This window comes from Equus quagga, chromosome 4 (assembly GCF_021613505.1).
Source record: "Equus quagga isolate Etosha38 chromosome 4, UCLA_HA_Equagga_1.0, whole genome shotgun sequence".
In the NCBI taxonomy this organism is placed as follows: Eukaryota; Metazoa; Chordata; class Mammalia; order Perissodactyla; family Equidae; genus Equus; species Equus quagga.
Window position 1 is genome coordinate 28929779 of NC_060270.1, and position 17066 is coordinate 28946844.

Below are 17066 nucleotides of genomic sequence, written 5' to 3' on the forward strand. Positions count from 1 at the left end.
CTCCCTACTGTCTGCAGAAGGACATCACGCTCTCAGGGAGGTGTCCCAGTCCTCTCCAGTGAGGCCCATCACACACCCTGGGCTCCAGCCAAACTCCATGTTTGGTCGAGAGCCCTCTCTCCTTGTTCTGACCCAGTGATTTTCCTAAACTCACTCCCCTACATCTCCAGATCCTGCTCATCTTTTAAGACCAGCTTCTACATGAAACTCAAGCCCCACCCCTTCAAATACACCCACATTTATCAACCTTATCCTCAGGAAGGTTCTATCAGTGGTCTCACTCCCCTCGTCCTCTCACAACCCCAACTCTGCACCAATCTGAACACAGCCATGCTTCTCTCTATAGTAGTTACGTGCATCTGAGCACACGGTGGGGGTGGAAATAGCGTACCATCCACCATCTAGGATGTGAATTTTGGATCTGTCACTTAGCATGTGACCTTGAGGAAGTTAGTTAGCTGCCCCGGGCCTCAGTTTTCCTCTCTGTAAAATGGGGGCAATTACTCCCACTCACAGGATTATTTGGTAGATCAGTGGTTGTCAACCATGTGTGTGTGTGTTGACTCCCCAGGGGATCTTTGGTTGTCACAATTTGGGAGGGATGCTACTGGTATCAAGTGGGCAGAGGCCAGGATGCACTAAGCACCCCACAATACACAGGAAAGCTCTCCACAACCAAGAACCCTCCGGCCCCAAATGTCAACAGTGGCGAGGCTGAGAAACCTGGTGTAGGTGAAATAATGTACAGATGTAATAAGGTGCCCATGGGCTCTCTGATTCACAGCAGGTGCTTCATGAATGTTCATCCTTCCTCCCCACCCAGTAAGTGTCAGCTCTTTATGCGCAAGAGAAGTATCTGATTCAGCCCCGTGTTGTCCACATCTCCCAGCACAGGGCCAGCACAGAGTGGCTGAATGTTAGGATTAGGAAGGAGGGGAAGAAGGTAAAGAGGGGGCATTCTTATTCTTGCAGGTTCTAAGGAAAGGCAGTTGAAGACCTCTACCTGGGGATATGGAGGTGCCAGGTAGTAGAGAGAGGGCGTTCTCCACGTGGAATATTATTTGGGAGGGATGCTAGTGGTTGAAGAGATAGGGCTGGGAGCTGTGTGGAGACTCAGCCCAAGCTGTGCCTGCCCCTCCTGGGCTCATGTCACGTAATGGACAGGGCACTTTTTGTTTCTGGCTCTAAATCATGGTGCCATGGTGAGGAGGAATGTGGCATGATTCAGGCTGCGGGGCTTGACCACGGCAAGCCACCCAAATGACTATGTCAGTAATAACACTATGCACTTTTATATCTTCCTTTCATCACACATCGCAAAGCCTGGTGCAAACATTAATTAAGGCTTTTGGCATTGCACAGGCACTGTGTGTAAATATCACTCTCCCCACCTGGCAGAGAGGGTAAACTGAGCCAGGGAAGGGCAATGGCTCAGCCCAGTGTAGCTTATGGCTTGTTCAGGCTCCATCTTGGAGGAGAGGCAGGGGTTTGGCAGCCTCCCCACCCCTCCAGCTTTGACTTCTTTCTCCTCCCCAGACTCTCTCTCAGACACCATGGATAGAAACAGCTTGTCTTCCACTGGGGCAGCAGGGCGGGTCTCCAATGCAGAGGTGAAGGTCACAGGGAGTCCCTCATTCTCAGATATGCCCCTTGACTGCCGTGTGTACCCACCCCTGGGAGAGCACAGCGAGGGCACAGGGGATGACGTCAGAAGAGAATGGAAAGACTGTTTTTAGGAGGGACACCGTTGGCGTAACTAACTTTGCTTGGAATTTAAAATAAAAGCTTTTTCCAAAATGTTAACAATAGGCGAATTGAGTTAAGCAAATAAGAGGGTTCCTTCCATTATTCTTTCAAATTTTCTGTAAATTTGAGATTACTCTGGAATACAAGGTTTAAAAGAAAAAGACAAGAATGAATGCCTATTCTAGAGCCGCAATGGCCAATGCAGCGAGTGAGTCCAAAAGAAACATTGGAAAGAAGAGGAAAATGTGTTTAAAAAAAAAAAGGTGGCAGAAGACCACCCCTTCCACTTGAGCAATCAGGCTGTGCAGTCTGTCGGGCACGTCGGGGCGCTGCAGCGGCGCGTCGCCTCTCCCGCCACTGCGCCAACACTGCCCCCTGCGGTGACTCACGCCGGGGCGCGTTTAAATACCGGGAGCGCGCGGCCAGCTGCACTCATGCTGCGCCTTGAGCCGTCGCACATCCTCCTTTCGGGCTCCTTCTGGTCGACGGCGGCTCTCGCGGGAGCCGAGCTGCTGGTAAGTAGGCGGGCTGGCCTCCTGCTGCCTCCCTCCCTCCCTCCTCCCCGCCTGGAAGAACCCGGCTATCCTCCCGGCTCCGGCTCCGGTTTTTCTGCTGACCCCGCTCCCACTACTCCCGAGGAGAGACTTCAGAAGGGGCAGGGCTGGCAGGGTGCCTGGGGATGTCCTCAGGACGAGGCCAAGTGGAGCCTGCGCGGAGGGGTGCTTAGCCCATCCCCCCACTGCCCAGTGAGGCTGGGGCCGCCAGCCCCGCTCTGCAGATCCTTGACCAGGCTCAGCTCCACTTACCCTTCCTTCCCACCATGTCAACCTGGGGTGCTGAGATGTTTTGGATAGGCAAGATGCTTTGAAAGTTGATTACATTATCACACCAGTTGCCCATCAAGTTTACCTCTTTCTGGATAACTAGCTCCGTTGGGGGAACACTTTCTCTTTCTAAGATTCAGGTTATTGGAACCCGCATCCTCTTCCCTTGTCCTTACGGTGGTGGCCACCACTGGCCTGCCCTGCATTTGGGTCTGTCCAGGACCAATGGGGGTTTTCCGGGCGAGAGATGTGTCCTCTTTTCATAGACCTAAGAGTTGCTACAAAAGCAACTTCAGCAGATGGGCTGGTGCCTGGTTTGGATTTCCAACTTGGAATTCAGCTGTGGACTCAGAATTGTTTTGAGTTCCAAGTCTGTGCGTGGCTTGGGCGACCCCATTCTGGCAGCTTTCCCTTCTTACCAGTCAGAGGTGTCTGGGCGTGGCCGAGGCTGCTGGCTTTGAGCAGGGAAAGTCAGGGCTGGAGAAAGGTTTGTGATGAGCGTGGTGTGCATTTAAAATTGTGACTCTTGTACCTTTACCAGCACCTCCCCCCAAACACAGAGGCAGGAGCAGGGCCAAAGCACTGACTGTGGAAAACCAGATCTTTTCTAGAACTTCCCACCTAGGCCAAAGTGTGAGAGAGCCAGTCTATCTCCAGGGCCAAATGTGTCCCCTCAGGGCAGGCTGCAACTCTTGGATGACACGTCGCTCAGACTGCTGGATGCCCGTCTGTCATGCTCCGGCTTCTCCTTTAGGATTATCTGGGATTATATCACCATTTCTCAGGCGGCTCCCAGATGTGTTGGTGCCACTGTCTCCATAATTTAGAAATTCTCTAATGGCTTTCACTTCTTCCACTCTATGTTGATTGCACATCTGGGGTACATTCAGGGCCAGACAGTCCCATTTGCCTGTGGTCTTGAGTCAGCTGGGCGGGCTCCGCAGTGATGAGACAAGCATGTGAGAGAGGTCGGGGTGGGGGACAGGGTTCTGAACAGACCCTGCAGGAAGTCAGGGTGCAGTAGGCTCTCCCAGGGTTGGGGGGACACTAGCTGGGCTTGCTCAGTAAATGGAGGGGTGATGGGGCATGGGTGGGAGTCGGTCCAGATGTGGAGAAATAAGGAGAGATGGGAGAGAAGCTGACCCAGCTTGGTCCTGCCAGCAAACACTCCTGAGGCTGTGATTATACATGGCAATTTGCTTCCCTAAATCCTGACCACGAAAGATGGGCTGCAGCTTCTGGTTTCACTGTCTCCCTGGGCTTTTGGGACACAATATTTAGAAACTGCTTCCAAGATGCTTTGATGAGGGGCTGATCCATTTCTGTCTAATCTCAGCCCCTCGGGTGTTACCCTGGGAAGGGGGCTCCAGCCATGGAGCCCCATGTGGGAGCTTCTCCCTGTTCTGCTGGCAAGTTTATCAGTATCTCCTGCCGTTTTTGCAAGCTAATTACAGCTCTGCTCTGGCCTCTGCAGGAAGCCCTGCCTCCCCCAGCCCTGGGGCTGGAAAGATCTTGCTTTTTCTTACTCATTTTCTGTTTTAAATAAATGAGCAATATTTTGGCTCTGAAGGGCCGTGAGAAATGGGTGCACAATTGAGCCTGGTGGGGGATGAGGGTGTGTCCAGTCTCCCGTTGGGGCTCCAGGATGCTTTGAGTTTGGGGTAGAGCCTAGAATGGGCTGTATGTTGATTCCGGGATCAACCCCTAATGGTGACCCCTTCTGTGCCTTCCTTCCACTCCTGAGGCCACTCAGGTAAAACTGAGCAAACATGAGCATCAGAGCAGTTTCAAGAAAGAACACCCCTCAAATCATGCAGCCTGGGAGTTGGGAGAGGCCCTTGACCTTGGCTAATAATGCTTGGCAGCAGAGGATGGATTGTATATGAGCCTGAAATCATTTTACGATGGAGGGAACAAAGCCGCCTCTGGGCCTCCGTCTGGGTCCCTTAGTTTTTCCATCTACAAAATGACCAGATGGTATGACCAGATGGTTTGACCAGATAGTTTCAAAAGGTCCTCGCGCCTCTGATGCCCCGGGCTCTAAGTACTGCTTCTGGAAGCAGCTTCTACTGCTGGTTCAACTTAGCACAAACCCCAGATCTCTGACAGGGATGCAGAAAGGACCGCTGAGCAAGTGTCGATAGAGGGAGCTGGACCAGCCCTGTAGCCCGACCTTCAGCCTCTCGGGTCCTGGGTTCAATCTCTCTCTTCTTGGCAGTAAATGACACGGGTCAGGAGTGGGATGTCCCAGCCAGTCTAGGCCTCAAGGGTGCTTCTGAGTGTGGAGTGTGGACACCTGCGTCAGTCACTTGGGGCATCTTTTAGAAGTGCAGGGTCCTGGGCCCCACCCAGACTAGGGCTCAGCGTCTCTGCGGGTGGAGCCTCCTGAGAGCCTGATTTCACTCAACAGCAGAATGGATGACAATTGTAAGTCACATTTATTGGGTGCTCACTGTGCCAGGGAACGAGTCTGAGCGCTTTCCATGTATGAACTCATTGAGTCCTGGGAGCTGTAGTGCTGTGAGGTCCCTTCTCTTAAGTGGGCTTCCCGGCATTTCCAGGTGATTTTTATGGACGGATCTGGGGAAAGGGGTGGTCACTCTCTGTTTAGTGAGATGGGGAGGTCTGGATGCTCTGAGCCTGTCAATCAGACAGTGACTTCAGAACCGTTGGCCCGAGCACTGGTGAGCAGCTTGACTGAGGCCAACACTGACTGTGTGGCGGAGACACCCCCTCAACCATTCTGAGCCTGGCATCCCCCTTGGCTGGACGGGGCAACATCTCTCTTTGCAGATGAGGCCACGTTTAGGGAGACCTCTGTGGAGAGAGGGAGATCTCCTTTCTGGGCCTCAGTTTCCCCAGGTGCCCTAGGAGGGGGCAGGACCAGGGGCTCCCTGAGGCCCCTCCCAGCTCCCGGATCCCATGACATGACTATTGGCTATGTGAAGATGCACCAATTGACAAGTGGAATTGCCCTGCCTGGAAAACTTTTGAAACAAGGTGGGCCTGAAAAGGTGGGTATGAGTTCCTCAAGCCACAGCATGGAGGTGGGGCCAGGCCAGGTGGCACTGCCGGTTGATCGGCATGACCTGTAGGGAAGGCTTCAGGCCAGATCTCCTTTCAGTCCCCAGACGGAATATATCAGAGCTGCCAAGGGCCCTTGGAAGTTTTTGCAGGAGGGGAAACCGAGGCCTGGAGAATTTACTTAAACTCACACTCCATCTTCGTGTCAAGACCAGAGTAGGACATCTGTCTCCCAGTTCCTTCCAAAAGCCTTGCTCCGTGGCATACGAAGGCGTCTCCTCCCAGGGTAGCTCGTGTTTAGGGAATGTGAATGATAGTATTAAACCAAAAAAGTCCCAACCCACCAACCAACAAAGCACAGGGCTTCCAGGCTAATTATGTGTTCGCTCATGAGTCACAGGCAGTTCTTGCTAAAGAGACCCAGAGCCGGAGCGCCTGGTCCAAGCGCTTCTCTCCTGGGGAGGGACCGCGTCTGAGTGTCCAGGTGAGCTGTCTGTCTGTCCTTCTGTCTGTCTGCTTGGCTCACTGAATTCCCGGGCCAGCGACAGACGCCAGGCTGCGCCCCCTCCCAGGACAGGGACCGGGTGGAGTGGCTTCAGTGACTGAGCCCTTGTTCGGCCACCTGGGGAGGAGGGTGTAATTAGGGCGGCTTTGTGGGTCTTTAACTGGCATTTGTCACGGCTGCCAAGCGGCCCTGAGCAGCGTGGGCTATTAGGCGGCTGTGTGCTGGGCTCCTGAGGGCCCCGGGCTGCCGCGTGCCTGCAGCACTTGCTGACAATCCGAGGGCCCGGCTGGCTGTCCAGCCCTGCAGCTTCTGCGGCCCTCCCTCCCCAGAGCCCTGCAGCTGCACGTGAGGTGGGCTCTGTGGGGGCCCTCCGGAGCAGTTGGTGCCAGCTGTGGCAGGAACAAGTGCTGGAAAACAGGAAGCCACCGCATGTGGTTCTGGGGTGGCCTCTGCAGACATGAGGATTTATAAAAAGGAAAATCTGCAAATTCTTGCAATATTTGTCAAGCTGAGATGGTCCATTTTAAACAACAGGGGCTCTGTTCCCATATGGGAATTATCTTTTCCCTCCTCCTCCCAAGCCATGAGGCCCCCTCCACTGGCTCTATGCCCTTCCTGGGGCTGGCTCGATACCCCCTCCCCAGCTGGGGAGTGCAGACTCAGAGAAGGACTGAGGTGGGTCCTCAGAGGGTAGCTTGTCCCATGTCCTCATCTGCAGCGGGGGAAGCTCAACAGAGACTGCCCTGGGCTTGCCAGGTTATGGGCTCTTAATTTAGTCTCTGGCACTTGGGCTACAACACCATGTTGAAGCATGCTGGGCATAGGAGAGACATTAAAAATAAACAAGCACTAGCTAAGACATCGCCAGGGGCAATTAGAGCTTCACCTTCTGTCAGTCAGTCCAGGGGGTAACTCTCTCACAAGCACATGTACCGAGGGGATGGGCAAAGACCCACACCTGTCCACACAGCCCCCTGGGAGCACAGGCACAATTGTCCTGGTCGATGACTCTCATATCCTTGCTCTGGGCTCGGCCTCAAAATCCTAAAGTCTTGGGGACGGACAGGACATCAGCTGTCATCTAGTTCAATACCCTACCAGTTGTAGGAATCTTCTCTCCAGCTTCCTTACCAAGTAGTTGCTCAGCCTCTGCTTGAACACTTCCAGTGACGGGGAGCTTACTACCTCTATGGGATTGTCCATTCTGATTTGGGCAAGCTTTCTGGTGGCAAACTGAAATCTGCTACCCCATAGCTTTTGCACACTAGTTTTGACCTCTGGAGCCACACTGTTTCCTTTGTCCCAAGGCAGCCCTTCATGTATACTAGGAGAGTGCTTATAGGCGCCTCTCATTGTCTCTTCTTCCAGCTATTCATGCATAGTTCCTTCAGTGGATACTCAGATGTTCTGGTTTCTGGGTCCCCTCACCATCCTTTTATTCTTCTCCAGAAGGCCTTCAAGAGGCCAATTTGTCATTGGCCTTCTTGAAGTTCAGGGTGGAACTGAGCACAGCACTATAGGTCTGGCCTGATCAGGGCAGTGTAGAGTAAGACCATCACCTCCTTTGTTCCATACTTAATATTTCTATTAATGCAGTCTAAGATCACAATAGCTTTTGTGGGCAGTCTTCTTTCTCTGTTACCATCAATAAAGAGCCCTAAGTCTTTCTCCTGGGATGGATGTTGAGTCACTTTTTCTGTGCCCCCTGTTTAGGCTGTTCATTTTCTCTTCTCAAATTCTGGACCTCACATTTGTCTAGACAAGTTCATCCTTTTAGATGTGTCCCTAGCTTAATCTGGCCCCATTCCTTTGCATCTAGACTCCATTGGCCAAGTTCTTCTTCTTTCTTTCTTTTCTCCACAGTTCTACATACTTATTCGAGTCCTTAATGCAAAAGTTCAGCAGGTCAAGGGCGTGGAGGGGCTGTGAATAAATGAAGACTCAAGGGCAGGGTAGATGTGGGATGAACTTGGGTTCTGTCCGCAGAGTAAGCTTGTTGGCTGGCAAGGGAGGGGTGCACTGAGTTGAGACCATATTGGGAAGCCTGGCATATCGTGAGTTATGAGCCAGACTCAGGACTACCTGAGTTCAGGGGAACAAAGAGAGAAATTCCATCTCCACCCAGTCAGAGTATGCCTTAGAAGCCATCATTGAAATTCCTTCCCCTGACTCAGGAGTTTTGCTCCTTAAAAGCAGAGGCACTGCATTAACAAAGTCCTCTCCCAGGAATCGGGAGATCTGGACGTTAAGCTCTGAGCCTCAGTTTCCCTGCTGCCTGCATCCCCATAAAGTGATGGGAATGTGGGATCAGCAGTTCTTCACCCTTTGGGAATCAGAGACCTCTTTGAACCTTGGATGGAAGTTACAGATGCTCCACCCATACAGAAACCCTTGGTCCTTTGATTGAGGATGCTAAGATTAAAGGCACTTTGAGGCTTTCCTGCCTCCCAGCATCTGTAAAGTCCATGTCGTGGATGAGCTTGGAACAACCGCACACATTTGCAGAGCACTACACAGGACGCCCTCGCACCCATTCTCCCATTTGCTCCTCACAACAGCCTCAAGACGGGGCAGAGGTTGTCATCTCCACTTAACAGATGGGAAAGCTGAACTTGGAGGCCTCAAGCTTCATCCAAGGGCAAACAGCTAGTTAGTGGTCCTTAAATATTCACGTAAGGCCCAGTCCCCGTGTCCCATGTCTCCATGTTCTGTGCATTTTATATCTATATATCTGTCTATAAAATTATTATCATCCCAATGTTGAACACCAAACCTTTCCTGAATTTGGCTCTATTCCCAGGTCAGCACCATGGCTGTGGGAGCATCTGGACCTACCACCTTTTAGCTCGAAGTGCATCCTAAGTTTTCTGGACCTACTCAGGGCCACTCAGTGTTTCTTTGTGGAAACTGGGGCTAGTACCCAGAAGGCAGATCCCAGGCATCAGCTGAGCCCAAACAGCCCCTTCCAGCGAGACGGGAAGAGGTGCAGACACTTTCGTTTTATTGGGAGGTGGTTTGAATTAAACCTGGATGAAGCACTTGTGACAGAGTTAACAAAGGAGCAGGTTGTTGGTCTGGTCATGGGGCAGGGCGGGGCTGTGCAGTGCAGGAGGCCAGGGGGAGGAAGAGCTGAGCTTCCCCTATCGTCTTTTCCCCCAGATCAGCAGTGTGGTCCTGCCTCTGCTGGCTGCTGCTGCTTCTCCCAGCAGGCCACCATGTTTGTGGCCTTAGCATCTTCCACCAGATTCAGGCCCTATTTATTTGTTCTCATTTCCTATCTGTTCCTCCTGAGGAGGCCACGTTCAAGCAACACGTTCAGGTGCTGTGAGGGATACAGAGATGGATAAGATACTCTTCCTGCCTTAGGGAACCTATAAGGATGAAAGATGAACATCCCTGCCCTTGAAACACTTGTTGCCTAGTGAAGGAGACAGATGGGAACACAATGAATGCCATGCTGAGCCAGCCATGGCGTAGCCACAGTGGAGGTTGGGTAGACCACCTGCATGGCAGGGTGACTAATGCTGACTCGTGGAATCTGGGAAGGCTCCCTAGAGGTGACTGCCTTTGAGCTAGACTTGCAGGTATGGGAAAGATTTGGATGAGGATGATGAGCACTCCAGGTGAGGGGGAAGTGCTTGGGCAAAGGCGTGGAAATAGGAAGGCCTGGAGGAAGGCGAAGAGGCTTGCTGACCAGACCACAGGGAGTGTAAGTTGGCTATGGGGGGATGGGGTTCAAAGGCAAGCCAGTGCTTGGCGCCAAAGGTTAACACTGGCTTAAAACCAGCTGCTGCTGACGCTGACTCACATGCGCTCTCTCCCCTTGCAGAGGCCATGCCATTGAAGCATTATCTCCTTTTGCTGGTGGGCTGCCAAGCCCTGGGTGCGGGCTTGGCCTACTATGGCTGCCCCAGCGAGTGTACCTGCTCCAGGGCCTCCCAGGTGGAGTGCACTGGGGCGCGCATTGTGGCGGTGCCCACCCCTCTGCCCTGGAACGCCATGAGCCTGCAGATCCTCAACACGCACATCACGGAGCTCAGCGAGTCCCCGTTCCTCAACATCTCGGCCCTCATCGCCCTGAGGATCGAGAAGAATGAGCTGTCTCACATCATGCCTGGCGCCTTCCGCAACCTGGGCTCGCTGCGTTACCTCAGCCTCGCCAACAACAAGCTTCAGGTCCTGCCTATTGGCCTCTTCCAGGGCCTGGATAACCTTGAGTCGCTCCTTCTGTCCAGCAACCAGCTGGTGCAGATCCAGCCAGCGCACTTCTCCCAGTTCAGCAACCTGAAGGAGCTGCAGCTGCACGGCAACCACCTGGAGTACATCCCTGACGGCGTCTTCGACCACCTGGTGGGCCTCACCAAGCTCAATCTGGGCAAGAACAGCCTCACCCACCTCTCGCCCAGGGTCTTCCAGCACCTGGGCAACCTCCAGGTCCTCCGGCTATATGAAAACAGGCTCACGGACATCCCCATGGGCGCCTTTGACGGGCTTGGGAACCTCCAGGAGCTGGCCCTGCAGCAGAACCAGATTGGTGCGCTCTCCCCTGGCCTCTTTCACAACAACCGGAACCTCCAGAAGCTCTATCTGTCCAACAACCATATCTCCCAGCTGCCTCCCGGCATCTTCCTGCAGCTGCCCCAGCTCAACCGTCTCACCCTCTTTGGGAATTCTCTGAAGGAGCTCTCTCCAGGGATCTTTGGGCCCATGTACAACCTGCGTGAGCTCTGGCTCTACGACAACCACATCACCTCTCTACCCGACAACGTCTTCAGCAGCCTCCACCAGTTGCAGGTCTTGATCCTCAGTCGCAACCAGATCAGCTACATCTCTCCGGGCGCCTTCAATGGGTTGGCGGAGCTTCGGGAGCTGTCCCTCCACACCAACGCACTGCAGGAGCTGGACGGGAACGTCTTCCGCATGTTGGCCAATCTGCAGAACATCTCCCTGCAGAACAACCGCCTCAGACAGCTCCCAGGGAATATCTTCGCCAATGTCAACAGCCTCATGACCATCCAGCTACAGAACAACCAGCTGGAGAACCTGCCCATGGGCATCTTTGACCACCTGGGGAACCTGTGTGAACTGCGGCTCTATGACAACCCCTGGAGGTGTGACTCAGACATCCTTCCGCTCCACAACTGGCTCCTGCTCAACAAGCTCAGGTTGGGGACAGACACCCTCCCAGTGTGTTTCAGCCCAGCCAGTGTCCGAGGCCAGTCCCTCATCATCATCAGCATCAACGTTGCTGCCCCCAGTGTCCAGGGGCCAGTGACCCCTGAGGTGACTAGCTCCTCACAAACGTCACGATACCCAGACACCTCCAGCTACCCTGACACCACCTCCATCTCCTCCACCACTGAGTTCACCAGTGCTGTGGACATCACGGATCTGACCACCATTAGTGTGCCCACTGGGGCCCACATGTCCACGGCCCAGAACGGGCTGGTCATTGCCGCCATTGTCATTGGCATCATTGCCCTGGTCTGCTCCCTGGCTGCCTGCATCTGCTGTTGCTGCTGCAAGAAGAGGAGCCAAGCAGTCCTGATGCAGATGAAGGCACCCAATGAGTGTTAAAGAGGCAGGCTGGAGGCAGGCTGGAGGCCGGGCTGGGGAACACTGGGACCACCAGAGGATCCGGGATTTTCATCATTCTGCTTCCACCCCTGGGTCCACAGAGCCATTCCCTGCTCCCTCTCTCTAATCCCCAGGAGAAAGGCACCTCTCCCCTTTCTTGACCCTCCTAGTTCTCCTCTTTCAACAGGAGAACCAGCTCTTGCAGGACCTCCTTACCACCAGGGAGGTTCAACCGGCCATGGCAAAAACCCTGTGGGGTTTCCAGTTCACGTCCCAGGGCTTCCTTCATGAAAGCTCCTCCTCCAAAGTCTCACCAGCTCTCCTCCAAGGACAGCCTTCCCTGTGCCCGCGCCCCGCTCCTCCTGGCCTCTGCAGACTCTATGATTCCACGCCTGCTCACTTGTGGGAACAGTTCTCTGCCAGGATGGCCCCTCTCCCGAGTATTATGTAAGCTGATTTCTCTTCTTTTGCTCCCCTTGTTTGTGGCATGGCTCTACCTGGTCCCCTCAAATGAAAAGTCTCCCTTGATTTTCTGCTCCTGAAGGCAGGGTGAGTTCTCTCCTCGAAGAAGGCTTCAAACCTTCTAGCTGGTTTCTTAAGAACTGCCAAGTGCCCTGGCTTTCAGGATGCTATGAAAGAAAGAAGGGAGAATGATGATGCTCAGTTCCTGGAGATGGAGCCATCCTCAGTGTCCCTCTCATCTGGAAAAGGAAGACAGGCCTCAGTGCACCAAGTTCAGCCTTTTAGAGAGTATTTCCCAACTCTAAACTTTGCTTTGAAAATTTTAGTCCTGTAAGGAATAGAATCATGTCAAATTTCTGACCCCTAAAGACATTAAAATCAGCTTATCGGTATTAGGTGGAAAAGGCAACCCGGTACCTGGGGGTCCTTGTGTTCACCCCTAGGGTTTGTCTCTTGCAAATTTTTATTGAAGTATAACATACGTACAGAAAAGTGGGAGCATGATATTGTAGAGTTTGATGGATTTGCACAAACTGTGCACACCCGTGTGATCAGCATCCAGATCAAGAAAAGGACATCACTAGTATCCTCCATCCTGGGCTTTTACTGAAGAAGACTGGGGCTTGTGGAAATGGCATGGACTTACTTGGGACCTGGCTCCCCATGAGCCAGGGTGGGCCCCCCACTGACCCCCAAGCTAGCCCTTACAAAGGCCCACCTGCCGGGGGTGGAGGAGAAGATGTGAGTACACTCGGGCCTGGACGGGGGGTTTTACTAAGTCCCCGGACCCTGAGGCACCCACACTGGCCGGGTTAGATTCCTCTCACCTCCAGAGGCCCATGCAACCACACACCCGTCCCTGCCGACATGCTGTCTGCTGCTCATTGGAGAGCCCTCTGCCTGGGCCTTTTATGGGCATGATGAGCCTATGTCTGTTTTTAATTTTCACTCTCCACTTGGGGGAAGTGAAATAGCTCAGAGATGAGATCCTTTAATTGAACAGCCGAGTGTAATGGAACCCAGCAACCCCTCTAACGTCATGGTACAATTCTCCATCAACATTACAGTCAGCTAGAAACTGAACTTCAGAATTCTCACATGCGGCAGGCAACGTCAGGATACACAGAGAGGTCACGCTGGGTCTGAGGGCTCTCTGGAGCTCCTCCTGCCTGTGATCTGCTTATGAGTTGAGTTGTTTAGTCTAGGGTTATTCTCCTCCTTGGGTTACAGTCACACGGATACCTGCCCTCGCCGCCCTACACACACAGTCACACTGATAAATGTTATGCTTGTGGCAATGCATGTCTTTCTCTGGACAACTGGTCTACCACTTTAGAACTAAAAGCAGTGAAGTGGAGAATTGCAGGTGTCCATGTCTGCCCAGGAAGGAGCTGCAGCCAACACTATAAGGATTTGGAAATCCGCCATCAATCCTGACTGGCCCCTGCTAGTTCCCTCTGCCCCAGAAGACTAAGAAATCCCCTGGGGCCTTAGCAGCATGATGCTGACAGGTCCCTATCGAAAAGGGTCTGGGAGGGGATGTGTGTGAGAGCTAGTGTGCTTTGTAGCTTTTCACTCTCTGGCCCAGGAATCTGGGAGAGATGGGGCCTGTCAGGTGGAAAAGACATCATCTCCCCACGGTAAATCTGGGTCTCCAAATGTTTCCCAAATAGTTGTAGCAACTGGTGGACACGTACCAAGGCTTGCCAGGGTCCAAAAGGAAGTGAGCCCAGAGCTTGGGGCATGAGCATTGTACCACTGATGGTGGCCTGCCATATTGATCCTGGGGCAAAAAGGGCAAGCTCGGCCTGCTCTCCTCCAGACAGGGACCAAGGTGTGGCACTGCGTTCCTCAAGGTGCTCCTTTGAGGCGGCTCCAACATCTCATTGTGCAAGTGGACCAGAGATGGCAGAGGGGGGAGGAGGGAGTCCTCTTCATCCAGAGCGTCCTGCCACTGTGAACCCAGAACCTGGGTATTTCTGGCATTGGCCATGACATTGGGGTAGCCCCCTCTCTGGCCCAGAATGTCAACGTATGTCCCCAGGCGAAAGGCTGGCCTGAGGGCAGCTCTCCTCATATGACTTCACCAGGAGCACCCAGTGGGGGTGGGGGACCCTTCCGAGCTTGCCCATTTTTTCTCTCATCAGAGTGGACTGGATGGAGGCTTCGGGCCTCCTTCTCCTCGGCAGGACTTTTGGCCTCTTGGAACCATGTTTTCTGGTCAGGGAGCTGCCAGAAAAGCTGGGCGGAGTCTCCTTTCCAACTGGATGGTACATTCGCTCACTTCTTTGGGGTAGAGTGAGCTGCTTGGCCCCCCAAAAGTTGAGGTAGGGCACAGAGTTCACTTCACTTTCCCCGTTTGCTCCCTGGCTTCTGGGGCACCTTGCCAGTACCAGCAGCCTCTGTCTGGAGTGGAGGGTCAATGTTGGAGGAAAGATAATAAAAGCCAGTTAGAACCACTGTTTTTCAAAAATGCTCACAGTGCATAGGTACATGGAAAGCACTTCACAGGCATTTTCTTTTTAACCCTCACGACGCGCTGTGCATGGGTCCTACCATCATCCCCTTGTGACAGAGTCTAAAACCACTTGTTCTTCCACAAAATTATTCAATGCTCAGTGTATTCAGGCTGTGGGTTTTCCTTCTCTCTCCAGACGTGTACAAGTCCTCGTGGCCCGTCCTGGGCTTTCATTATTAAACCAAAGAAAATGGGAAGCACTCTTGTTGCTTCCCAAAGTCGTAGCCTGTGGGAGCTCACTTGGTCCTGTGTGGATCAAAAGCTTTGTAAATACAGCAAAAAAATTAAACTCACTCATCCATTAAAGAAAAACTGGCCCCTCATGGGAATTATTGGGCTGTGTGTATATTGTTTCTCCTCTTTAGAATGTAAAGGCACAGCACCGTTCTCAGAACTCTTCACAGGCAACAACACAACTTCCACAACCTTTCAGATGTCAGTATAGAGCAGTTTTAGGAATCGATTTCCAAACTCAGGAAGCTTATGGAGAGCAGACACCTAGAGATAACTAGGTAACTAGAGTTAGTAAACAGACATTGGCTGTATCCCAACCTTTAGCTATGAACCACCCTAAGAATTCAGCCCACGGATCCCACAGTTGGAACCGAATCCAGGTTGTTTCGGTGGTGGTCTTGGGGAGGAAGCCATTGCTGTGGTTCAGAGAGGGTGGGCGGACGCTCCTCCAGGCCCAGCTCCTTCCAGTCCAAGCTTTCCCCTTCACTTAACGAGAGATCGTTCTCACCGGCCCATTGCCTTCATGCTGCCTGCAAAAGTAGATCATCTTTGCCTCGCTTAGAGAATCATTGCAAATAGTCCCAGGTGCTTGGTGACGCATTTAGAAACTTCTAGGCCCCTGGGGTGTTATAGAGTGTGAGCCCTGGTGGGCAGGGTTGGGGGCCCGTCTTTGCTGGATGCTGCTTGTAACAAATTTGGTGTACAGAATCAACAATAAATGGTAAACAGGACACACGTGCTCTCCGTGGACGTCTTGGTGAGGGGATCTCACACCTGTTGATTCTATTCTTGTCATGTGTGTGCAATGCTGACTCGGACAGTCCCTCACGGAGTAAAGATTCTGGGCTGGGAAAAGGCCTTTAGAAAGTGAGTGGGGCCCAAAACTGAAATAACAAATGATATCTATAGGCCCTGGTGGCTGGAAGGGGCCTTAAGAAGAGGTTCAACCCATTTTTTAGAGGAAGAAAGATCAAGACAGGAAATGAATTTCCCAGAGTCACCTAGGAAACTAGGGACTGAGCTTGCACGACAGTCAGGCCTCCAGACTCCCAGGCTGGAGTTTCTTCTGTGCCACCAGAAAGGCATTGAAGTTCCCTTGGCATTCATTTAACGTGCACGTGCGTGCACATGCACACCCTTGAGTACACACACACACAGGCTTAGGTAGATGGGACCATCTGCACGCCTCTGGACTCCTAGCACTACTTAGCACCAGGCTCAGTGAGTCACAGGCTCTCTGAAGATTCCATCTGAGTGAAGGTAATGCCCTCCAAGTGCCCAGGTGTCCCCAGGTTCCAGGGGCCGCCACAGCTGCTGGCACAGGTCCAGTGCTTAAGAGGAGTGATCTCTGCTGTTCCTTTATCCCACTGCTATGCCCAGTAAAGGGGCTTCAAACCATACTTTCCAGGGCTCCCTTGGCTCTTAGGTCCCTTATGCCAGGTGTAAGCCTGTCCCAGGAGGCTGGACCTGGACACTGGCCAGTAGTGTCTTCACTATATCACGGGGCTGGACTCCTTCAATGACTGGCAGGGCCTTGTTGTCCTTCCCTAACCACGGAACCTGTCAAAATTCAGACAGTTTCTGGAATTTGGATAATGGGGAAAGGGGTTGGAGTCTTCATCCCATCTCCCAGAAGATCCCTGGAGTTCTTGATGCCAATCTCCCCTCCAACATGCACACGTACGCCCAGTGTCCATCCAGCTGCAAATATCTGCAGTGTGACTTCACATCTGTGTGCATGACCACACACACGTGCCTCCCCAGGCCCTCTGCCACACCCATGCCACAGATGAGAACGCAGAGACTCGTAGAGATGAAATAATTTGTGTGAGGACTGGCTAGTGAGCTGAGGAGCCAGGATTCAAACCTGAATCTGTTGAATGCCAGATTTCTCTTGTTCACCATGATGTTGACTGACAGCCAAGCTCTCTTTCTGGAGGTGAGTGTCGGTGCCTTAAGAAACCGTGCAGAGCACAGGGCAGATGGGGCTGTCTCCCTAGCCCGGTTGAGTCCCTGCAGAGGCACGCCCCCTCCCCCCAGCCAGTCCTCAAATCTACAGTCCTGCCCCTGGCAGCCTGGCTGCTACTGACGGTGGGGCCGGGCACATTTTGTTCACAGCCTTTCTCTGTTCTTACATGCTCCCACTCTTCTCTGCCAAAGAGTGGCTTTGTCATAT

At 52.9% G+C, this 17066-nt stretch overlaps 1 protein-coding gene across 2 annotated transcripts; it reads left to right on the plus strand.

Moving 5' to 3' along the window:
• Nucleotides 1-2179: 2179 nt before the first annotated feature.
• Nucleotides 2180-15621, plus strand: LRRC15 (leucine rich repeat containing 15). 2 transcript variants are annotated; one of them, XM_046658297.1, is made up of 3 exons: nucleotides 2197-2261; nucleotides 8900-9082; nucleotides 9929-15621. In XM_046658297.1, exon 3 carries the CDS (start codon nucleotides 9934-9936, stop codon nucleotides 11674-11676), a length of 1743 nt encoding a protein of 580 aa, XP_046514253.1. In that variant the 5' UTR covers nucleotides 2197-2261; nucleotides 8900-9082; nucleotides 9929-9933; the 3' UTR covers nucleotides 11677-15621. The 2 variants fall into 2 exon arrangements, with proteins under 2 accessions (XP_046514252.1, XP_046514253.1); XM_046658296.1 differs by lacking the exon at nucleotides 8900-9082 and having other exon boundaries at nucleotides 2180-2261.
• Nucleotides 15622-17066: the final 1445 nt, after the last annotated feature.